Genomic DNA, 24,611 nt, shown 5'->3' with positions numbered 1-24,611 from the left:
CTTTACTTAATTTTAACAATTTCACAAACTGAAAATTTTCTCAAAAATGAGACTTTACAAATAGCCAAGGAAGGGCAGATATCTCTCACCTGCTTGTGAACATCCAGGTTCAACTTCAAAATTATGGAACTCACAAGTCTGCTGAGCACAACTGTGGCTCCAGGTCCCACTAGAAGAGACCTGGCATCCGGATGCCCAAAGGGACTGGCCTTTACTTGACACATTTACTTGACACGTTTCCATGATGGGAGAACCCTTGAGAAGATTCCTAGAAATCCATCATGCTTGCAAGGCCCAGAGTCTGTCCTACGTCCCTATTAGAGGGTGGGAAGGACTGGGGCATGCTAGCGAAGAGAACCCCAGAAGTCAGCCTCATGGGGAAGCAAACGCTATCCCTTGCAAGTGCCCCTTGCAGCAACAGGACATGACTAACATCAACCTCTACAGGAAGATGGCTCTCCCAGGCATTTAGTTTCTACATGCAACATCCCACAGACATCATCAAACACTTTTCAGGCTGTTCCAATAAAAAGCAAGGCTGTATTTCACTTTTCAGTTAAATCACCCTCTCCGAAACAGGCCAGATCCAGGGAGACTAAGGATTCAGGATTACTCCAACTCCTAGAATCTCAGCAAGTTTGAGGGCTTCAACTTCTTGCTTCTTCTCTGCCCACCCTGTCTGCTGGGCAGGGTGGGACCTGTGGGACGCTGGGCACTTGCTGGCCCTCGGGTGCCAGAGGCTACACCAGTGCACAGCTAGGCTGCTAGGCAGGCTGGCGGTGCAGACACAACACCTGTCCCCATCATCAATAACACCTGACCCCATCATCAACACCTGGCCCCATCATCAACACCTGGCCTCATCATCAAAGGAACGTACAGTCTCCCCACTTCCCTGCAGACTTTAGCATGGGATAATTTTTTGTCATCTTCAGAGAACAGACATACTTTTTTCCCTTCACTGGGGCACTGCCACAGGAGCGTAAGACATGGTTCAGCTGTGTAACAGCAGCTGTCATTTTTGCTGACTTAGACCATCAGGCAGAGGGCCATCCCATCTGCGAGCTCACAGAAATGTCTGGGAAGAGCTTCCCTACAGGGACTCGTATGACCACAGCCCCTCCCCCACCACACCTCTGCCAGCACCCAGAGCTCCCTGTGCCCAGCTTTCCTCCCTCCACGGGGATGCCGACACCCACAAACCTTTACCACTGCCCCAGACTGCTTTCCTGAGTTGCAGGGTCCTGAAGCTAGCTCTACGGGTGCCGTCGGGCATCTGCCCCCCTGGTAAGGGCAAAAGTGTGTCCCTCGCCATCCGCTGTGAGCCTGCTCCGTTTCTGACGGGGTCCTTCTGGCCCTGTCTTACTCTCATGTCATCACGCCTTCTACGGGCCAGGCAAGTTCTCTGTGAACAGTCTGGGACCTCCTATCTCTACCCACTGCTGCCACAACAGTGCTGGCCTTCACCAGCCTCCCAGCTGGGCTCCTTGGGCCCAGTTCCCACCCTGCCCAAGCCAGGCAGCGCAGAGTCATCCTATACAACACATGGAGTCACAGCTGCCTGCTTCCACAGCCCAATCATTCTTCCTCAGCCACCAAGACTATTCCGACTGGGCCTCTGTCTAGGTGTTCACGTGCAGACCTTGCCTGGCTGCCGACCAGACTCACTGAGGCCTGGTTCAAAGAAGCGCTGGTGCATGAAGAAGGGTGACATGGGGCAGGGGTGGTTAGAGATATAATGAAAGTGAAGTCTAGGAAAGCAAGTCTCTAATCAACAGTCTTCCATTACTAGTTCTGGAAGAGGAACAACCACAAAAGGAAACAGATCAGGTATATTTGCTGAAAAAGCTGCCTTACAAAGCAATTTTTAATCTTCCTTTTTTCTGGTAAGAATAATCAATACTGAACATCTTGGTCTAAGAAAAAAAAGTGACAGAACCATAACCAGATTCAGTACCAGGAATACATTTCTCACAACAGCAAAGCTATGTTAATCAGAGTAGAAAGTGTGACCCAAGGATTCACACCCAGCCAGGCTAGGCTTTCTGTATATCATTAAGACTATAGGAAACATTTTGCTTTGCAGAGCTCAGAGAATTCTGTACCCCTGACCCTGACTTGAGGACACGCGCCCAAGGGTGAAGAGGACAGGGAACACTTCACAGGAGGACCAACACAAGCACGGGATGTCATCAGCTGGAGACCCATGAATACCCTGTGTCTGACACAGCAGAAATAATCCAGCTGGGAAATGGGGAGAAGACTGTAAAAGGGGGAAGTGAGAAGGATGGAAGCAGCTCATGGACTGTTGTCCAGGCAGAAAGTAGGTGTCAGAGAATCTGCCCTGAAGCCCACTGTGGAAGGTAAGCAAGGAAACCAAGGATGGAGCACCAAAGGTACAAGTGTGGAGGAATGCACTCAGGCAAGACTGCCAAGTTTCTGAAACACCAATGATTTTCAAAAATAAAAGCTAAGAAAACACATCATACAGAAAAAGAAACAACAAATATAAAATACACAGAGTAATTATAAAATGTCACTGGAGCTGAGAAGACCACACACAGTAGTAATAAATGCAAATGGGCTTATACAGATAAGATTTTCCATTTGTGGCTCACAAAGCAGGACTGGAGATTTGTGCTGTCTGAAATCAGAGAACGGGCTAACACTGAGGAACGCAGCGATGAGAGCAGAGGTGCCCCGCCAAGCAAATGGAGACACGGAGAGAAGGGTCGGCGATCACCATCTTAGACAAAGTAGAATTCAAGGCAAAAGCACAAAAACACAACAAAAGGACATTTCTTAGCATTAAACCCCACAATTCACTAAGAAGGTATTACAGTTAGGAACGGGCACCAAATACAAATACCACCTTTATAAAGCAAAACTGCAAGAGAGACAAGAAAACCTAGAAACTCATTAAATAATGAATAACAGAGGACAGGTCAAGAGGACAAAAAACCAGGAAGGAAACAGAAGACCTAACCCTAAATATTATTCATCAATACATCATGCGGCTATATACGTTCAATTTTCCCCATGATAACAGAAAAAATACACATTTATCTCAAGGGTATACAAAGCAGTCAGAAAAGCTGGTCACAAGGAAAATATCAGTATATTCCACAAAGCAGAAATATTATGAACACTATTCTCTGATTACAATACAGAAAACTTAGAAATTATTAACATAAGAAAGGCTCTCCCAGGGGAGCCTGAGTGGCTCATGCTATGATCCTGGGGTTCTGGAATCAAGCCCAGTATTAGGCTCCCTGCTTGGCAGGGAGTCTGCTTCTCCCTCTCCTTCTGCCACCCCCACACCCCCCTCCTTTTCTCTCTCTCAAATAAAAAAATCTTAAAAAAAAAAAAAAGAAAGAAAGAAAGAAAGACTCTCCCACCTGGAAACCTAAAAGGCACTATTCAACTACTGGACAAAGGGGGGATAAAAACAAAGAAATTCCTGACCTTCTTAAAACAAAACAAAACAAAACAAAACAAAACAAAAAGGGGCGCCTGGGTGGCTCAGTGGGTTAAGCCGCTGCCTTCGGCTCGGGTCATGATCTCAGGCTCCTGGGATCGAGCCCCGCATCGGGCTCTCTGCTCGGCAGGGAGCCTGCTTCCTCCTCTCTCTCTGCCTGCCTCTCTGCCTGCTTGTGATCTCTGTCTGTCAAATAAATAAGTAAATAAAATCTTTAAAAAAACAAAAACAAAAACAAAACAAAACAAAACAAAAAAACAATACGCCAATGGAAACATCATCAGACTGAGGTATATTTAAAGGAATGATCAAAGGAAAACTGGAAATGCTAAATACCTTGATCAATAAAAATGATGGAATGAAAACAAATGAACTAAATTCCCAAATCAAAAAATTAGAGGGGCGCCTGGGTGGCTCAGTCGTTAAGCGGCTGCCTTCGGCTCAGGTCATGATCCCAGGGTCCTGGGATTGAGCCCCTCATCAGGCTCGGCGGGAATCCTGCTTCTCCCTCTCCCACTCCCTCTGTTTGTGTTCCCTCTCTCACTGTGTCTCTCTCTGTCAAATAAATAAATAAAATCTTTTTAAAAAATTAGAAAATGAACAACAAAGTGAAAGCAAGAATAGGAAGAAAATAAAGATAACGGTAGGAATTGATGAGATATCAGAAAGAACAACAGTAAACCTGGTTAATGAATAAAGAGCCTGTTTTTTTTTTTTTAATATGAATAAAACAGATGAACTGTTTTTTTCTTTTTTTTTTTTTGAAGTGGGCTCCATGTCCAATGTGGGGTTTGAACTTGTGACCCCGAGATCAAAAGTCATATGTCCCACCCACTGATCCAGTCAGGCAGCCCCAAAATAAAAGACAAACTATTAACTAGCTGAAAGAAAGAGAAAGGGAACAGAACACAAATACATAAAACACGGAACAGTGATGAAAATAGCCTCACTGGGAGGCAGGCTACAAAGGCAGTAGGAAGTAGGAGTAGGAAACCTTAGTTTTGTCTGGCCTCAGGAATTCAGCTAGATAGCTACCAAATCATTCTGAACACCTGCAAACTCAACCAGAGATTGAAGATAAGAATAGCAGCAACTCTATGAACAGGAAAGAAATCACTTTCTGGATGGTAGGAGGTGCAGAGAAGTGAATCCGGGGCAATATATGGGAAGACAGACCATGGGGGAGGGACTCTCCATCAAGCTGGCTCCTGGCAGTAAGAGAGCTGCAGAGCACAAAATCAGAACTTTTAGAAGTCTGCTCCACGAAGGGACATGGCTCCAGAGGTTTAAGTGAGGAGTAGAGCCCTCGTGGGGACACTGTGGTCTCAGGACCCACAGGGTCACAGAAAGACCGGGGATACCTGCCTGAGTGTGGCAGAGCTCCCAGGTATCAGAGTGGGAAGGTGACTTCAAAGATACCTAAGACAAACCTAACCCAAGAGGCAGAAGATCTGTACTCAGAAAACTATAGAACACTCATGAAAGAAACTGAGGGAGACCCAAAGAAATGGAAAAATGTTCCATGCTCATGGACTGGAAGAACAAATACTGTTAAAATGTCTATGCTACCCAGAGCAAGCTACACATTCAATGCAATCCCTATCAAAATACCATTCACTTTTTCACAGAGCTGGAGCAAATAATCCTAAAATTAGTGTGGAACCTGAAAAGACCTCAAATAGCCAAAGCAATGTTGAGAAAGAAAACCAAAGCTGGGGGCCTCACAAATCTGGACTTCAAGCTCTATTACAAAGCTGTGATCATCCAGACAGCATGGTACTGGCGCAAAAACAGACACACAGATCAATGAAACAGAATAGAGAGCCCAGAAAGAGACCCTCAACTCTATGGTTAACAAATCTTTGACAAAGCAGGAAAGAATAGCTAATGGAAATAAAACAGGCTCTTCAACAAATGGTGCTGGGAAAATTGGACAGCCACATGCAGAAGAATGAAACTGGACCATTTCCTTACACCACACACAAAAACAGACTTAAAATGGATGAAAGAACTAAATGTGAGACAGGAATCCACCAAAATCATAGAGGAGAACACAGGCAGCAACCTCTTCGACCTCAGCCGCAGCAACTTCTTGCTAGACATGTCTCCAAAGGCAAGGGAAACAAAGGCAAAAATAAACTACTGGAACTTCATCAAGACAAAAAGCTTTTTCACAGCAAAGGAAACAGCGGACAAAACCAAAAGACAACCAACAGAATGGGAGAAGATATTCATAAATGACATATCGGAGATAGGGCTAGTATCCAAAATCTATAAAGAACTTATCAAACTCAATGCCCAAAGAATAATCCAATCAAAAACCGGCAGAAGACATGAACAGATATTTTTCCAAAGAAGACAGACAATGGCCAACAGACATGTGAAAAAATGCTCAACATCACTCAGCATCAGGTAAATACAAATCAAAATCACAATGGCCTATTACCTCATACCAGTCAGAACAGCTAAAATTAACAAGTCAGGAAACAACAGGTCTTGGTGAGGATGTGGAGAAAGGGGAACCCTCGTGTGCACTGTTGGTGGGAATGCAAGTTGGTGCAGCCACTCTGGAAAATATGGAGGTTCCTTAATAAGTTAAAAACAGAACAGCCCTATGACCCAGCAATTGCACTACTGGGTATCTACCCCAAAGATACAAATGTAGTGACCAAAGGGGCACATGCACTCCAATGTTTATAGCAGCAAAGTCCACAACAGATGTCCATTGACATCTGAATGTCATGGATAAAGAATGATAAAGAATGAATGGATAAAGAAGATGTGGTATACATATACAATGGAATATTACACAGCCATCAAAAAAAAAACCCAAAATCTGGCCATTTGCAATGATGTGGAAGGAACTAGAGGGTATTATGCTAAGCAAAGTAAGTCAATCAGACAAAGACGATTATCATATGATTTCAAAAATATGTGGAACTTAAAAAACAAAACAGAGGATCATAGAAGAGAGAAAAAAATAAGATGAAACAAGGGAGGGAGACAAACCATAACAGACTCTCAGTCATAGGAAACGAACTGAGGGTTGCTGGAGAGGAGGGAGGAGGAGGTGGAGGGATGAGTAACTAGGTGATGGATGTTAAGGAGACCATGTAATGTAAAGAACACTGGGTATTATATAAAACTGATGAATCAGGGGCGCCTGGGTGGCTCAGTGGGTTAAGCCGCTGCCTTCAGCTCAGGTCATGATCCCAGGTCCTGGGTTCGAGCCCCACATCGGGCTTTCTGCTCAGCAGGGAGCCTGCTTCCTCCTCTCTCTCTGCCTGCCTCTCTGCCTACTTGTGATTTCTCTGTCAAATAAAATCTTTAAAAAAAAAAACCAAAACTGATGAATCACAGGCTTGCACCTCTGAAACCAGTAATACATTATAGGTTAATTAATAGAATTTATATTAAAAATGTTAAAAAAGAGAAAACAACCATTGAAAAATATGTTTTTAAATATTATATAGTTTCAGACATCTATGTAAATAAGCTGGAAAATCTAACAAAAATAATTTACTATGGAAATATAGTTTATTAAAATTAACCTTATTAGAAACAGAAATACCAAATAGACCAATTTCCATTTCTCTCTTTCTCAGAGACACCAACGAAGGGTTCTGTAGCATGCGGGCACTCGAGTTTGTATGGAAGCACAGACATGCATGAATAGCTGAGACCACAGTGGAGAAAAGTAGGGAGGAGAGGCCTCCCTGAAGTGCACGGGGCCCCAGAGTAACCAGCTCAGTGCAGCGGCGGCACATAGGGAAGCAAGGAGGAAATGACAGAAAGTCAGTAGATGCAAGGTCACAGGGAAACTGAGTGTAGAACAAGGGAGGCACTCTGAACCATGGGGCAAGATGAATTTTTAGTAACTGGTACTGGGTCAGCGGGCTAACCATTTAAGAAGAGATAATCCTGGACCCATGGCTCACACAATAATCAAGAAAACTCTCTCAATGCACCGAGGCTAAATGAGAAAGGCAGAACTCCACAAATGCTGGAAGACACAGGCACACTCCTCTCCTACTTCAGTGTTAGAGTAATGCTTTCCGACCACTGTTTACAATCCAGAGGCACTGAAAGATCAACGAAATGACTATATAAAACTGAGAAAGAAAACCTCTGCATGGCTGGAAAGCATCGCAGACACGGTCCAAAGAAGTATGTATCTGCAGTCTGTGATGCAGGTAAAAGGCCAATTAATATTCCTAATATACGAAAGACTCTTAAAAATGCAAGGAAAGGGACCAAAAACCTAATTCAAAAATAAGAAAAAATATGAACAGAAAACTCACAAAAAAGAGACAACAGTCCTTTAAAATATGACCTTACGGGACGCCTGGGTGGCTCAGTTGGTTGGACGACTGCCTTCGGCTCAGGTCATGATCCTGGAGTCCCGGGATCGAGTCCCGCATCGGGCTCCCAGCTCCACGGGGAGTCTGCTTCTCTCTCTGACCTTCTCCTAGCTCATGCTCTCTCTCACTGTCTCTCTCTCAAATAAATAAATAAAATCTTTAAAAAAAAAAAAATAAAATAAAAAAATAAAATATGACCTTACTGTAATTAGAGAAAAATGCAAATGAAAGCTACATTGCGGAGTGATGTCATCTGTCTTGGCTCAAGTCACCAGCCTGGCAAGACTGTCTGTGCCAGGCCTTCGCCTTCTGACTCGGCACTCCACTTTGCTGGGAGTTCCCCACCAAATAGCTCCCAGGGCAGCCTGGCCGGTAATCACAAACCCCAGGAACCCAGACGGCCGAGGAAGAGCTCCGTGCTCCCCACGCACTGTGCTTTCCGGAACATGTTCGGTTGGCCGGAGGGGCAAGCAAAGGGCAAAAGCTCTAGCATGCTACCTTTTGTGTAAAAGAAAGAAACTGAGTAGTTACCTAAAGAGAGTGGGTGGAAGTGAGGAAGAAAAGGGAAAACCAGGCTGGGGGCGGGGGAAACCAACCCAGAGGAAAGGCAAACAGAAACAAAGGCCTAGAGTTGAGGCTGCACCTCAATGTGCTGGAGTCCTGGCCCCTTGCTCCCTGCCCCTGCCCACTGCTCCCCACCCTGGGGCTGCTGCTTCCCTCCCCAGACCACTGCTCCTGCTTGTACCCTCAGCCTGGAGACAAAAAACTGTGAAGATGTCACTAAGCAAGGCCACCACAGTCACTAAGCAAGCCCACTGTTTTTCACAGCGGGGAGGGTGAGCAATTCTGAACCTGCTTTAGTAAATAAAGCACAGCCCTGGTGAGAGGAGGCAGGCGGAGAGGTGATGGGGAGTGCCGCTGGTGCCAACTGTGTGAACTCGTGGTTTTCACTATAGAAATGACATCAGATGCTAGTGTAGGCTGCGTGCACCCGCCCTGCCCCACGCCCCGACTCCTGGCTGTGTCAAAGGGAAGGGTCTGGTAGCAACAACAGTGATTTGGGGGATTCTTTCTACGCCTATAATTATTCCAAAAGAGCAACACAGAACAACAACGGCCACATGTGTCTCCCTGCTGTGGCAAAGCCACAAGAAGCCCAAAGCCACGAGAGGCAAGGCAGCACCTGGCAACAGGGGGGGCCGGCCACACTCCCCCGGCTCCCTATTTACCGATTGAACTGCTGACTCTGTCTCCTTTCTTCTTCCTGTTTTTCTTGCCCTTGCCCTTGGGCTGCGGAGAGTCCGCAGGCACCAGCTTGCTGTCCTGAGGGTGTTCACTGGGGGAGGCGGGCTCTGGGGGGGCTGGATTCAACCGTTCTTCCTTGACGTGGTTCAGCTGCTTTTTGTTATTGTTGTTACTGTTCACTTTTCTCTCCTCCCTTTTCTGCTCCGCCAGGGAAGTGAGGTCAAGCACTTTCGCCTTCGACTCAGTCTGGGGCCGGGGTCTGGGATGGCCCTCGGAGACTCTGGGAGGCTCGGCTGGCTTCCTCGCCGGCTCGCTGGTGGCCTTGCTGGTCTGCTTGAGCTTCTGCTTGCCGCTCCCTTCTTTGTGCTGATGCACCATGTCAAGGAGAAAAGACAGCGGCTCCTGTTGCTTTGCACTGACCTCCTTTGGGAGGAGGAGCCTGGAGTCCCTGGAGTCCACGGGGCTGGCAGCGTCCCCGTCAGCCCTCGGCCCCGGCCTGGGCTCTGTGTGGTCCCCATGTCTGGCAGGAGAGTGAGATGAGGTTTCTGGTTCTTCCGTTTGCTCTAGTGAGCCATTGTGCATATTTTCAGAGTTAGATACAGACTCTGCTGCTGCCTGGAAGTTTCTAGCAAGCATGTCCAACTTGGGACAGTCTTTACTTGGCCTCTCCTTCTTCTTCTTTTTCACGGCCCTCAGCTTCTGAAGCTCCTGAAGCCGCTGAAATTCCTCCTCCTCCTCCTGCTGCCTCTGCTCCTCACGGAGGTGGAGGTGCCCCCGGGTCCGGGCCTCTGCTTCCAAGCGAGCCTTCTCCTCCAGCTGCCGTGGGAAAAGAAGAGGCAACTTAAGACAACAGTTGAGTTTTCTTACGTTAAGGCATTAAAAACAACAAAAAAAACCCCTTAAAAACAAATCATATAGTAAGAACACAAACCCTGAAAGAGCTTATAATAATCCAAATAGCTTAAAACATACTTAACCCAAATCATTTTACTCTCCAGAATGATCAGATTTAATCTTTCTACTAAAGTGTACACTTGTTACTTTATTGGTTGTAGCTGGGGTGGGGGGTGCTGGTTAACAAGATCTCCCTTAGAGCTTTTGCCCTAGTGGCACTTCTTTAAAACAAAATCAGGGGTGCCAGGTGGCTCAGCCAGTTCAGCATCTGACTCTTGATCTCGGCTTAGGTCTCAATCTCACAGTCGTGAGTTCAAGCCCCGCACCAGGCTCTACACTGGGTGTGGAGCCTGCTAGAAAAATAAATTAATAAAATAAAGCAAGGTCAAAGTAGCTGCTACATCAGAATCCCGTTGTTGTGCAGCAGCTGGATAAGAGGACTAACCAGCTAACCAGTGGCTGGCGTGCTGCCTCTCCAGGCCAGGCTGGGCCTTCAAGTATATGTCAATGGGGCGGGTACAGAATGTGTACCGAAAACCTGAATTCCTTTTTTCCAGCCTAGCAGAGCATCGAAACTCCCAACATATGTCCACCAGTGTGACAGAGCAAGCGGCACCCTAACACGTTTCCACGTCACACGGCCAACAGACACTGGCTACTTCCGCCCTCCAGCTTGGCATGAAGTTCATTTTCAGTCAAGTGAAAACTGGACTTCACCGGTGACTCCTATTCCAGAGGCCTCCACGGAGACTATTCCTTTTGCTCAGAAAACAAATGAAGGCTGTGAAGAGTGCATGACTCTGCATCCCTGAGCTCCTCCAGTAAAAGACTTTGGCAAATATATTTTATATTTAAAAGTCCTTCCAAAAAAAAAAAAAAGGAATTCAAAAAAATAAAAGTCCTCCCAGGTTTTAGTTATTTTTTACAACATTCCAGTATGCAATATTTGACAAAGACAAACGTTAACTTTGAAGAACTTAAATATACAATTATGTTAAAAATTTAATGGCAGATGTTTTAAAAATTTAACTCGACAGTTCAAGTAAATCTTATTTAAAATCCTTGTTTCATGTGTTCAAAGTGAAGCCTTGGAGACCACTCCCACAGTGCCCCCATATCCAGCGTCTGGTGAGCAGAGTGTCTCCCCCAGCACAGGTCAGAGCAAGCCCGCCCTAGAACAGGAGCTGTAGGGAACCCACAAGCAGGTATGTGGGGCCTTCCTTTCAACAACCAGCCTGTCACCCAGACACTCCGTGGAGAAGGGGTGCAGGGCACTGAGCACACAGGGTGAGGGGGCCCTGACCTAACACCCAAGTGGAGAACAGGTCTCACTGCCCCGCTCTAGTGGGGCAGGGCCAACCCCCATCTCCTCAAAGCCCACGAACTGGACCTTGATTAGGACCGTGAGGTACAAGCAGGGCTCCTAGCGGGTGATCCAGTCACAAAGTCACAACGGTCTCCACATCACAAGCAGCTGAAAGTAGAGGCACCGTCCCCAGTGCTCTCTGGGAGTGTACTCTTGTTCCATGTCTGCTGGGCCTCGCAGGGGCCTCGCCTCTTCCCCAGTCACCCATCCTGCCAGCAGAGGCCCTGTCACCCTTGCAGGTTCCCCTCTATGCACAGCCCAGATCTGCCTGCTGCGGCCTGGCTCCTTAGGAAGCTGAAACAAGGACGGCCGCAGTACCACGCAGCCCCGGGCCGCTGAGGCATCCCAAAGAGCAGACACTATTGGTCCCCTTGCTTGGAGCCGGAACAGGAAGTGAAGAGCACCATGTCTCACTTGCTAGCGGACCGCCTCTGCATGCCACGTCCGCCGCTGGGCCAACTTGTCTAGTCTTGGTAGATGCCTGCTTCCGTGCAATCCACACCCTGTGGGGAGGTGCCCAGGGCAGTCTGCCAGGGCTGTCCATCTTACTCTTTGACCCTTGACACCAACGCCGCATGCCTGCCCTCTTCTGGGATGGCTTTGCCTGACTCTCCTCTACCAGTGGGGACAAGGAGTGGGGAATAGGGAGCACCCAGACTATGTCCTAAGAATGTTGCTGTGGCAAAGGGCCTATCCAAGCCTCGTGTCAAAGTAACTTCTTTGCCCACAGTCTCCAAAGGCCCACCGGGGCCCCCTTCTATTCCCTCAATACCAGGGGCCCCATCCTCAACCTCCCTGGGAGAGAGGCCAAGGGTCTGCTGTGGCCTGCCCACATGGGGCACAGGGACCCAAAGGCTTGAGATCCATCAATAAATCCATGACACAAAAGGGGAAGCTGTGTCCTGAAAACACACCCTGGGGCTTCTGCCCAGCTCCGACTCAGGCTGCAGAGATAGAGATGGTCAGGGGCCTTGTGGCAGCAGCATGGCCCTGTGGCCCCGAGGCCCGCCACAGCCCGCGCCGGCACGCGGTTTACCTTCCTCTGCTTGTGTCTGGCTCGCTTGGCAGCTCGAGTGCTGCTCACAGGCTTGGTCTCCGAGCTGTTGATGAACTGCAGTAGGTCCTCCACCCTTCGATGGTCAACCACACTCTCTCTGTCCGAGAGCTGGTCTGCCTTTTTAGGCTGCTCTTCCTTCCTCTTGGTCAGCCGCAAACGAAGCTTCTCCCTCATCTCTGCGTAGTTCTACTTGTCGGCGCGGGCCGGAGGCTAAGGCAGTTAAAGGAGAGTGTGTCTGAATGAAGCTTCAAGTTTTAATGAGGCTGAATATTGCAAATTTCAGAACATTATCTTTAAAAATGAAAGTTTTTCTTATTACGCCGGTAATACACGTTCACGGTGAAAAATAAGGAAGGTAAACAAGTGGCAGCAGCAAGGAAAACCTGTCCCAGAGTGACCGGAAGGTTAGTTCTGGTACCGACCCCTCAACCTTTACACGTTCATGAAAACTATGGTAAAGCATGTACACAAACAGACATTTTTAAACCAGAAAAGAAAAAAAAAAAAAATCACACATACCAATTAATCTACCTCTTACATAATACAGTGTGTTTATCTTTTCGTGTCAATAAACGTGTTTGTAGAATCTTTCCGTCCCTTTGTGGGTGTCTTGTTCAATGCCAAAAGGGAAAAAGAAAACTGCCCTCAACCCCGCCGCCAACACTTCTTCCTGACACTGAACACGTGTGTGCACGTTTATTAGCAAATGCAGACGGAACAAAGGTAGAGAAAGAGCAATGACCAGCCCTTGCTTTTCCTCCCAACACCCCCCTCGGCCCCTGCCTGCCCCCCCGCCCAGGGCACCATGGCTGCCATGACTCGGAGGGACAGGCCATTAGAGGAGTCCCCCAGCACACCCCGCACAGCGAGCGCCCCACTGCATGGCCTGCCACGATCTGCACCTAACAAGTCCCCGGTTGGCTGGTCAGGAGGTCCTGCGCTCCCAAAGAAATGAACACATGCAGTCACGAAACCCTTACAGGGAGATCTTGGGGCGAACATCTGTTACTGTTTCTCGAGGACAAGGGCACCCGAGCAGGAGGTGCCGGCTTCAGAGCTCAGTGCCGACCGGGCCTGCCGGTGCCCAGTGCCCACCCGCAGTCCCCGGGGCACTTACCCCGCCGTGCCCGAAGAACTCACAGTAGCAGCAGTCACAGTACTTGCCCTCCTTCTGGTTGGTGGAGGTGGAGGTGCTGGAGCTGTGCTCAGAGCAGCTGTCCTCGTCCGCACTCTCATCCCCGTCGTCCTGCTGCGGGTCGTACACGCCATTCTCACAGCGGTGGCCCTCGCAGTCAGGGTCGCTACAAAGCCACACACAGGCCAGTTATTGGCTGCGCCCCCCTCCCCCACCCACACCAGCCGCCCTATGGGGGAGAGCGGTGGGCAGGCACCAGCTCACCTGCACACGCTGGGAGGGGCGCTGAGGGGGCCGTCGGTCGTGGGGGGCGGCGGGGCTCCTGGGGCTGGACAAAAGCTCTTGCGAGGCTCCATGAAGCCTGGGGACGTGGCGGCACTGCTGGGGAAGGCGGGGGCTGCAAGTCCAGCCAGATGCGGCGAGGAGGCTGGGCCAAGCGCGGGAAGTGGCGCCAGGCCCGTGGGGCTGTTCCTCGGGGCGGCCGGCACTGCATGTCGGGGATCCTCCTTGCTGACGCCATGGAACACCTCACCTGCGGGTGGGGACGCGGAGGGGCACTGAGAACGGCAGACTGGAGTCCATCTGTCTTCACTAGAGCATCCTCGACTGCTTAGTGTGAAGATGCTCAGAGCTGCATGAACTCTGAGGAACAGTGCCAGGAACCCCGCCTGTGCCCCTCACCTGCACCCACCACTGCCAGACACCCCATGGCGTGTATCCCTCCCACACACACCGCGGGGGCTGCACCCACCCTCTATACCTCACCGTGAGCCCCGGGCACGAAGCTGCCTGGTGTGACCAGACCCCGGGCCTGTGCCATCCACGTGACGTTCCCACCCCAAGTGTGACCCCATCCCTCTCCCGTCTTCCCTGCACGGCCATTAGTAGCTCTTCTCCAACCTGGCCTCTTCTAAGTGTTTCTCCTGCAGCAACACAGACATCTTCTCCACTGAGGACAGTTGCCCCCAGTCTGGGCTCATGCTGTTACACGTCTGAGTTGACCAAAATATCTTAGGGGCACAACTGCCAAGGCTGCACTGGCTCCTTCCCCCGTGACCACACAAGAGGCCCTCACAGGGTCATTTCACGATGGAGCGGCCACGTCCACGATTCTGCTTGCACACAGGGAGGACACAGTGTTCCCCACACAGACAGCCACTGTTCTTAATGACCACTGGGGATGATCACCTGGGCTGACAGTCACCCTGCTGGCTGCATGGGGGCCTTTCTCTGTCTGTTGTATCAGGGAGCAGCTTCCCTAGCCCCCTCCTTTCTGAACACCTGGGGGATTCCTGACCATGTGTGCTATTGTCCATCCCATTACTCTTTCCAATGCTCCAGCTGTCCTGACTGTGGCTAGCAAGCGCCCTTAGAGCCAGTTTCTGTGGGCCCCCAACCTCTGCTTCCAGAACCTGCTCCCTGTGCTCATCCCAGCGCAGGCAGCCACGTCCCCCACACACCACAGACACAGTGGCAGCAGGGGCTGTACCCCAGGCCAGCCAGCAGCCCCACCGGCTCCCTCTCCACCAGGCTTCTGTTTTCAGGAATTCCTCCATGTGACCCGACAGCAGTGACCTCTTCCTCTCACAAAGCAGCAGGTACCGAAAAGAAAGGCAAGCCAGCGTGGCAAATCCCCAGAGGAAGTTTGTGGGGCAGTGAAACTCGGGTCCAACTCCCAGAGGATGTGCTGTCTGCATGCGAGCATTCTCTGGCATCGTTTACACCAGGCCTCTGGTCACACCAGGGACACGGCAATCACAGAGATGCTGAGGAAGCAGTGGACACACTGAGATGTCCTGAGGGTCCCCGTAAGCTGGTGGGCCTTACCTATGGAAGGAGGCCTTTTGGATGACACTTTGAACTGGCTGTTGCTGGACTGCACTGTGGTGGCCGTGCAGGACACGGAGGACGTGGCTGACGATGTGGCCATCACGACTTTGTTCACTTCCATGAAAGCATCTTGGAAATTGTACAAGCATTTCTTTTTCGCAGCATTTTTTTTCTCCTTGCTCTCAGAAACCGCAGGCGTTTCACCACTAGATGGGGGTGGAAGGGCTTCGGGTCTTGTTTCTGAGAGTGTTGGTCCTAGTATGTCACTCCCTTCAGAGAAGAATGAGACAAGTAAGGCCTCTCGAAATACGTCGCTAAAACCTAAGGGACATCTGTTGACTGAACTAACACTGGGGCTGTTACCGAAGCTGGGACTTCACTGGGAGGATGCTAGTCAGTCAATCAGTTTCTCTCCAGGGTAAAAAAAAAAAAAAAAAAAAAGGCACTGAGCACCTACTATGTACCAATCCCGTGCTAGGTGCCTTCCCAAAGTTATTTTACTTATTGTCTTAAAGCTACTTGGTGAGCCTGGTACTATTAGTCCCATCCTAAAGATAGAGAACCTGAGGCTCAGAGAGGCTAAATAACTTGCACAAGGTCACACAGCTAAAAACCCCTTCCACGCAGAGATGTCAAGTGTAGTTAGCTTTTCCGAGCACATGCAGGGTCTGGGTGTGGGGCCACCGTGGGCTCTAACCTTGTGAAGACACAGATAATTGTGCAACCAGCCCCTCTTTAGGCGCACCTTTCCCTGCGCCTGAAATGACAGCTATACTCAGGCAGCCGAGGGCTGTGAGGAAGGAGCTTGTTAGAGAGGACAGACCCCTTGTAAGGTCAGTACAGAACCAGGAAAGCAACCTAAGTCATAGCACTGAGGTGGGTGGTGGCATAGCTGCAAGGACCCTGCTAGCACCACAGGCCCAACACCAAGGCCTGGAGACAAGAGGCTCAGCCGTGCTGGGGCACGGAGAGATCTGTCGTGCTCAGGGCCCCAGAGAGCCAGCCGTACTGGAAGCAGCCACAGGGTGCCAGAGCTTGCTCTGCCCTGTCCAGGCAGTGGGACTTGGCCGGCGGCGGACATAGATGGCTGGGGCAGGGGGATGAGGCCGAGGGGCCTTCCAGGAGCAGCTGAGGTGGGGGACCCAACCAGCCTGAGGCATCTACTGGGGGACCGCAGTAACAGACACAGCAATCCACCCAGCTCAGGTCATTTTAAACCTTTAAGAAAGTTTTAACAAGTTCCTTACCAGAAATTGTATCTGGCAAGAAAGTGCCAGGATTCCAGTTCTTATCATTCATCACTTCTGATCCCCAAAGACTTATAAACTTAGAACTGTTCCACTCTGGAGTGTTCCCAAAACAGCTCGGATAAATATGGTCTTGAAGAGACGCGTTGAATACCTGATGCTTGTTTGCGGGATTCGGAACAGGGGCTGGTGGTAAACCCTACAAAAAAAAAAGGCTCTGATCACATATCAAAATGCACGTTCTGCTTATGTATGTAGTTAAACCATAGACAGATCCCACGACGGACACCCCTGGAGGGCCGCGCTCACTGTGGGCGGCGTCTCGCAGAGCGCGGACCTGCTCGGCAGGCACACCACATGCCATTGCTCACATGTGAACCAGGAGTACACCATCCCAGCCACTGATGCTTCAGGGAACCGACCAGACTTGAGACGACTCAGCAGCTTACGGCACCTCTCCCTCGGCACAGGCTGCGTGCGAGTCGCTCCCAGGGCTGAGTCTCAGCGGACATTGTAAAGATCATTGCTCAAAAGCCAACTTTGGAATCACTGACAGTGGTAAAGCTCTTCAACTATGTCTCACACCTGGGCCACGTGCCGTGCAGGCTAAGGAACTATGGATTTTTACGGGGCCCTGCTGGGGCAGACTGCTGTCTGAAGACACCAAGGAAGGGTGGCTGGGACCACACGTTCACCAAGTGGCTGCTGGCTGCTCCCTGCACACCCCTGGCATTCTTGGGCCCTTCCTCCTCTCAGCCCACACCCCGCAGCTCCAGCTTTTACTACCTGAGCCGAAAGCCCCCACGGCTCACCCCCAGCCTCCTCCCAGTCCTTTCCCTCACAGCAGCCAGAGTGCGCTTTGGTGAAGGTAAGAGTGAGTCACTCCCTTAGGGTGCACCAAGGTCTTCCTACTGCTCTTAAAATGGAACTTAAAGTCTCTCACATGGCCTGGCCTATCCCTGTCCTTCCTGTTCCCCCAAGCTCCTGGACACACAGGCCTTCCCTTGGTCCTCAAACCCAAGTTCCTTCTTGACCCTGAACTTTCCTTGTGCTGAGTTCAGTTTAAGGTTAAATCTAAGGTTTACATCTTAACCTCAGCCCACAACCTTGTTGACTCATATTCATCCTTCAGGCCTCACCTAAATGTCCCTGCCTCAAGGAAGTCATCACTGCCTCCTGTCCTCGCCATCCAGCACCTAAGACCAAGGTGGGCTTCCCGTACAACACACCTAGAATCTACAGTTTTCTCCTCTCAGCACTTACCACAGTTAGAATTCATGACATACTGGTCGCCTGCTGGTTTAGTACCTGCCTTCTCTCAAGCGACTCTCTGGCGCTGTGGCCCCCAGCACCTTGCTGACACAGGCACGAGGCTCCCCCCAGCCCAGCATCCACCGCAACAGGCCCCACCCCAAGAAGCTACAGGTCTGGCACCGGGAAAATGCCTGGGAATCTCATCCTTGGGGACAAAGAACTGGGCACTAAGTGCTGCGAAGTCGAGTGGGAGGGTTTCAGGAGGATTCCCAAGAGCAGAAGCCAAGCAGCTGGCTAGGGCAGAGGTCAGGAAGGAAGGGCACAGCCCCACGGACAACTGCACCATGGCCAGACAGGCTGCAGAACCCAAATCAGAGCCATTGCCACCTGGCCTCTGCCTGGCGGGGGAGAGGCCAGCACAGGAAGCAGTCACAGTCAGGGCCTGAGAGACGAGGAGGCGGTGGCAGTGGAGACGAGGGGTTTCGGGGCCATCAGGACAATCACTGGGGCTGTGGGAGCAAGAGCCCGAGACTCCAGTCCCTGGGAGGTGTGGCCAATGACAAAGCTGGACATGAACACTAGTTCTGTTTTCAGCCTTTGGGACGCACAGTCTGACGGGTTGGGACGCCAGCTCCCCCTTTTACTAGCTGTGTGACCTCAGGCAAATTACTCAATTTTTTTTGCACTTTAGTTTTCTCATCTGTAATTTGTAAATACCTACCTCCAGGTGTTGTGGTAAGAATTAAATTGGACAACAGGTTCAAGTGTGCAGCACAGTGAGGGCTAAGGGACACTGTCACCACTTTGTTAAGACTGATCCCAAGTCACAGAGCACCCCCGCTCTGCCTGTCCTGGGTGCAGAGTGAAGCGGGGGTCCCTCCGCTCTGGCAGTTCGGCACACTTTTCTCAACAGGATCAGGGTGGCAGAGGGTGAGAATGGCGTGGCCATGCGGGCTGTGAAGTAGGAAGAAAGAGAGGTCTAATCTGGTGCTTCCAGCAGGGGAGCCCTGGGGGAAAGAGTGAGGAAACCAAGAACACGGTATTTCCACAGATACCAGTTTCCACAAAGGAGTGATGAACAAAAAAGAGCTGCTTCACCAGGAAGGAACCGAGGGGAAGTGACAACAAAGCAGAGGGTGGTTTCTAAGGGTTGCAGACTCCTGCTGCGGGGCAGGGACAGCCAGCTCCCCAGGCAGAAGCAGAGGGGGCTTCAAAGGCCTCACAGAGCAGAGCCAAAGGCAGGCTCCAAAGCGCCTCACGGCTTCCTGACGCCCTCCCCGCTCCTGGCTGCCAGCTAACTGCCTTCCCTCCAGGGAGCCGGGCTAAGGGCCCAACCCACCACCCACTTGTGCTCAGCTCTCGACCCGCAGCCCAGCATCCCCTCCCGCGCGAAGCCACCCGCCAGGCCCTGGGCGCCCCCCTCCCTCTTCAGTGTGACTTCCCTCCTGGCAGTGGCACAGCGCGGTGCTCTGAGGTGCTGACACGACAAGACTGCACGAGCCCTAGGGAGAGGGAACAAGTTCCTCTGGTGTGTGTTTTGCTGGCATGTAGCACAGGACCTGGCACTCACTGAATGTTCAATAAAGGGAGAACAGACTGAGCTCAGATGGGATGAGGGAACACAGCTAGGAAGCTCTAATACTGAAAATGGAAAGTTAAATTCACTTCACCCACTTCTTCAGAAGCCCGTTTACTCAGAACGGGAGGTCCAGTTGCAGAGAACAAGTGAGAAAGGGGTCTGTAACAAACAAGCCGCGTTTATGTGAACGCTTCCTCACAAGATGGCTCCTCAACTCAACAGACGTGGGCTTCCTTTTGATAAACACAGGCCTCTGTCAACGAGACCACCTGTGGGCCAGACCTCACAAATGATTCAGGCACAGAATCAGTCTCTCAACATGTGGACAATACTATTCAATGAGAATAGATTTATTTTACTCTGCACAAATCCACACGGTTCAAGAAAGAGAAGTTTTGAATGGTTCTCTGCTTTAAGACATAAGTCATTCACAGAAAAGTAAAATTTCTGCTTTAACGCAGAGCTCGGACAAACACACTGACAGATGCCTTCTGAACACCTTGGGAGTCTACACGGGAGCTGGGAGAGCCAGGCTCCACCGCACACCACCAAACCTTCCCAGATTCCTGGAACATGGTTGCCAAACACAGCAAGCTGAGGGGGCGAAGGACCGAGTCAGGGCATGTGTGTGTGTGGGGGGGGTGGCCGACAGGCACATCCCACTGACCAGGAAGCTGGACGCATGACTCTTCTGCTTTTTCCAAAGTTCTTCAGGACTATTGCCAGAGACGGTAAAGAGGCAAGAGCACCACGTTTGTTTGGGTCTTGCTATTTCTCAAGCCAGAAGAACTGAGACTGCCTCCAAAACAAAATACAGATCTGAGATCACAGTGGGGCCCCGACCACCATCTGTCTCTGTCCCTGTTTCCCACCCCTGTTTTACCCCTCCAATTCCAGCCTGAACTTAGACCTGCCCCACATCTGACTTCATCACTTCTGCAATGGTTGCATCTCTGTCCCTCCCTCAGGGCCCAGAGCCACACAGGAGCCAGTCTGCAGCTCCACTCACCCTGAACTCACTGAGGGCCAGAATGTGGTGACCATTTTCAACTACTCCCTATTCTCAAGACATCCCTCTACCTTCATTACTAGGACATTTCCTACACGATGACTGCTTCAAAACTCAGTTTCTAGATGGAAACAACACAGACTTGGAGCTGGAATACTTGGATTTCCAAACCTGGCCCCGCAGTTGTGGCCCTCTGCTCCTGGGCCATGTGGGTCAGTAGCTGGGAATGTGCCCTGTGAATGAGAGGGGACGAGGGTGGGGATGGGAGCGTGGCCTAAGAACTCACATGGGCTCTTCCCTCTGAGGCTGTGCGGTCCCCCTCTGCTTGGGCTGTGTCCAGGAAGGGGAACACAACACTCTACACTCTACACCTTTGTAACAAGGTGCTGAACCCTAGAGAAAGCTAGGGAAATCTTTCACAGAACTGATCAGTACATGGTGAGGAAAAACGGCCAGGTGGAGGTGTAGGGAAGGGAGGGCTGCCATGAAAAAGCACACACCATCGTCACAGTGATGGAGGGCAGACTCATGGTCCCACAGGAGGCAGGAGAGCTTGAGGTCACAGGTGGGGCAGCACTACACTGGTACCTCAGCCCCTACCTGGGGCCTTGTGGTTCTCACAGGGTAAGCTGGACAAAACATGCCTCATGAAAAATCACTGTACATCCAAGGACACGCACCCACAGGAGCAACCAAAAAAAACCCAGATTCAGATCCTCAAGATTTCATTCAAAAAGAGAACTATGTGTAAAATGCTTAAAGAAAGAAAATGTGATCAAGGAACAAGAGAACACAAAAAGTTGCTAATATACATTAAAAATAAATTAAGCTTACAGGTAAGAATCATAGCAGGAATTAAAAAGTCAGACTTAAGTAGTAGGTGAGACATATCAGAGTCACTTAAGTGGAAGGCTGATGCAAAAGGGCTCTCTGGACAGACCAAGGGGTGAGGGGTGAGAAGACAGGTGTGGGACACAGAGCAGGGCAGGTAGGCTGGCTGCAAGCAGACAGCAGCACAACAGATGAGGGGCATGAAGATAAAAGGGCTCAGCATCATCAGACATGGATTCAAAATGATGACGATCATGAGGCCTCCAACTGAAAAAGCACACAATGGGGGCACCTGGGCAGCTCAGCTGGTTGACTCCTGGTTTCAGTTCACGTCATGATCCTGAGGTTGAGGGACTGGGCCCCACACTGGGCTCCGTGCTCAGCAGCAAGGCTGCCTGGGATTCTTTCTCCGTCTCCCTCTGTCCCTCCTCTGCTCACTCACTCTATAGTGCATACATAAAATCTTTAAAAACTAGCACACAATGTGCAAAAACACATAGGTAATGTGAGCAGTGAGAGGGACTCTCTAAAAATGAATAAAGAAAACTAGAGATAAAAACACTGAAAAAGAAACAAAGAGTGCTTTTGATGAACAGATCATCAGTGGATAGGGCACAGCCAAGGAAAGAATCAGTGAGCATCGAGACAGGTCAACAGAAACTCCTTAAACTGAAATGCAAAGAGAAACAAGAATTAAAAAAACAAAAACAGGGGCGCCTGGGTGGCTCAGTGGGTTAATCCTCTGCCTTCGGCTCAGGTCATGATCTCAGGGTACTGGGATCGAGCCCTGCATCAGGGTCTCTGCTTGGCAGGGAGCCTGATTCCTCCTCTCTCTCTCTGCCTGCCTCTCAGCCTACTTGTGATCTCTGTCTGTCAAATAAATATAATAAAATCTTTAAAAATAAATAAACAAACAAACAAAAACAAAAACACCCACCAAAACTAGAAAACTACCACCACGGACACAAAATAGATAAAACATGTAATTTCAAAAGATAGTAACAGGAAATGGAATACCAAAAGAAGAAAGAGAAAAGAAAGAAGTATTTGAAGGAATATTGGCTAAGAACACTCCAAAATTAATGACACCAAACTATAGATCTAGGAGGCACAGAGAACACCAAATAGAAAAAAAACCCCTCCCAAATCTACACTTAGGCATTTCGTTAAAAAAGGGGCAAGAAATCAAAGACAAAACAAAAAACAAAACCCAAAAAACCGTAACCCTTGAAAGCAGCCTTGGGGAAGAGGTGGAAGGGGGTAGGGTGGGGTGCCCTGTGCCTCTAGAACAGGGAGGAGAATCACAGAGGACATCTGGTCAGGCAAGCAAGAGAAGAGCAGAGTGAAATTTTTTTATAGTGTTGAAAGAAAAAAACCCCACCAACCTAGAATTCTGCATCCAGTGAAATTACCCTTCAAAGGTGAAGGGAAAGACCTCAGACACACACACCCCTAAACACTGAGGGAACTCATCACCAGCAGACCTGCCCTGTAAGAAAGGTGAGGATATTTTCTTTAGGCAGAGGGAAAATGTAAGCTGTCAGAAACCTGGATCTACACGAAAAAAGGATGGGCAATGGGGAAGAAGTAAATGCCAGTGAAATGAACTTATTCCTGCCTACCAATTGATCTGAAAGGTAACTCTGTGTGTAGTATTAGCAGTAACAACGTAATGGGCCACCGATGAACAGATCCGTGAGAACAGCAGCAGCAATGTCACAGGTGACAGGAGGGAGGGATCAGGAACTCTCTGGGAAAAGGTACCTACACTAACACGAAGCAGAACAGTGTTACCTGAAGGGGACTCAGATTAGTTAAAATGCATATTCTAATGCAACTGCTAAAAAACATTTTTTTAAAGCATAACCAATATGCTAAAGACAGAAGATAAAACAGAATCCAAAAATGCTTAATTAAAAGTAGAGAAGACAGAAAAAGGAAGTCTCTGATAATGAACAGAAAACAGAACGATGGTTATTATTAACCCAAACACATCCAAAATTACTTTAAATGTGTCTAGTCTAAATATACAGATGAAAACACAGATTATCAGAGTATATTAAAAAAACAAACCCCACCTAGAGGTGTCGACAAGAAACCTACTGGGAGCATAAAGACCCCTGTGAGTTAAAAGGAAAGAGATGGAGAAAGAAATATGGTGCTGGCGTTCACAAAAAGCCGGAGCACCTGTACTAACTTCAGACAAGTCAGACTTCAGAGTAGAAAGATTATCAGGGATAAAGAAGGGCATTCCATAATGATAAAAGGGTCAACTCCCCAGGAACACGTAACAACCCTAAATATGTAAGCACCGAACAACACAGTGCCAGATTCAGTGCGACAAAAACAGACAGGATTGCAGGAGGGGGAGAGTCTGCTGTGGAAGCCGGAGACGCTGACAGCACTGTGCCCCAAGCAGGCAGATTCAGCAGCAGGTCAGGAAGGACATCTCAGACTTAGCAGTAAGTGACATCTGAGGACAGCCTGCCTCATGTAGTGACAGCAGAGTATGCACGTTTCTTCAGCTCACCTGGAGTGCTGACCAAGACACACCAGCTCTGGCCCCAAAACACTCCTTAGCACGTTCAAAAGAACAAAAGTCACACAATGCCTGTTCCCAGACCACAGTGGAATTAAAGCAGAAATCAGTACTAAAAAGATAGCTGGGAAATCCCCAAATATTTGCAAATAAAATTTTTTGCCATACAGTTTTAATTTTTATCTAGAATTTCACTACTGGATCTTTCTCCTGTAACTACTTTTTAACTTTCAAATAACTTGTATCTCAACATATAAATTAAATGTATCACTGGTACAAAGACATTTGAAAACAAAAACGGTCCTCAAATTATTCTCTAAGTTCAAAAACAAATTTTTCAGGACGCCTGGGTGGGTCAGTTGTTAGGCCTCTGATCCTGGGGTCCTGGGATGGAGCCCCGTGTCAGGCTCTCTGCTCAGCAGGGAACCTGTTTCTCCCTCTTCCACTCCCCCTGCTTGTGTTCCCTATCTCACCATGTCTCTCTCTGTCAAATAAATAAATAAAACCTTAAAAAAATATATTTTTTCTGGGGCGCCTGAGTGGCTCAGTGGGTTAAAGCCTCTGTCTTCGGCTCAGGTCATGGTCTCAGGGTCCTGGGATTGAGCCCCGCGTCGGGCTCTCTGCTCGGCGGCGAGCCTGCTTCCTCCTCTCTCTCTCTCTCTGCCTGCCTTTCTGCCTGCTTGTGATCTCTATCAAATAAATAAATAAAATCTTAAAAAAAAAATATATATATATATATATATTTTTTTTTTTTTCTATACTACTCATCCCAAGCATTTTAAGTGC

At 49.3% G+C, this 24,611-nt stretch overlaps 1 protein-coding gene across 1 annotated transcript in view; it reads right to left on the bottom strand.

Moving 5' to 3' along the window:
* The window catches only part of FAM193A (family with sequence similarity 193 member A), a 163,925-nt gene that overhangs the window by 10,115 nt on the left and 129,199 nt on the right, over positions 1-24,611 (bottom strand). Inside the window, 6 exon segments of the mRNA XM_047718668.1 lie at positions 9,069-9,900; positions 12,381-12,611; positions 13,519-13,702; positions 13,801-14,068; positions 15,364-15,636; positions 16,614-16,812. Of these exon segments, the coding sequence (XP_047574624.1) occupies positions 9,069-9,900; positions 12,381-12,611; positions 13,519-13,702; positions 13,801-14,068; positions 15,364-15,636; positions 16,614-16,812 (1,987 nt within the window).

The sequence above is a fragment of the Lutra lutra genome, chromosome 2, assembly GCF_902655055.1.
Source record: "Lutra lutra chromosome 2, mLutLut1.2, whole genome shotgun sequence".
Classification (NCBI taxonomy): domain Eukaryota; kingdom Metazoa; phylum Chordata; class Mammalia; order Carnivora; family Mustelidae; genus Lutra; species Lutra lutra.
The sequence above is the reverse complement of the archived record's forward strand: the minus strand, read 5'-3'. Positions and strand labels throughout refer to the sequence as shown.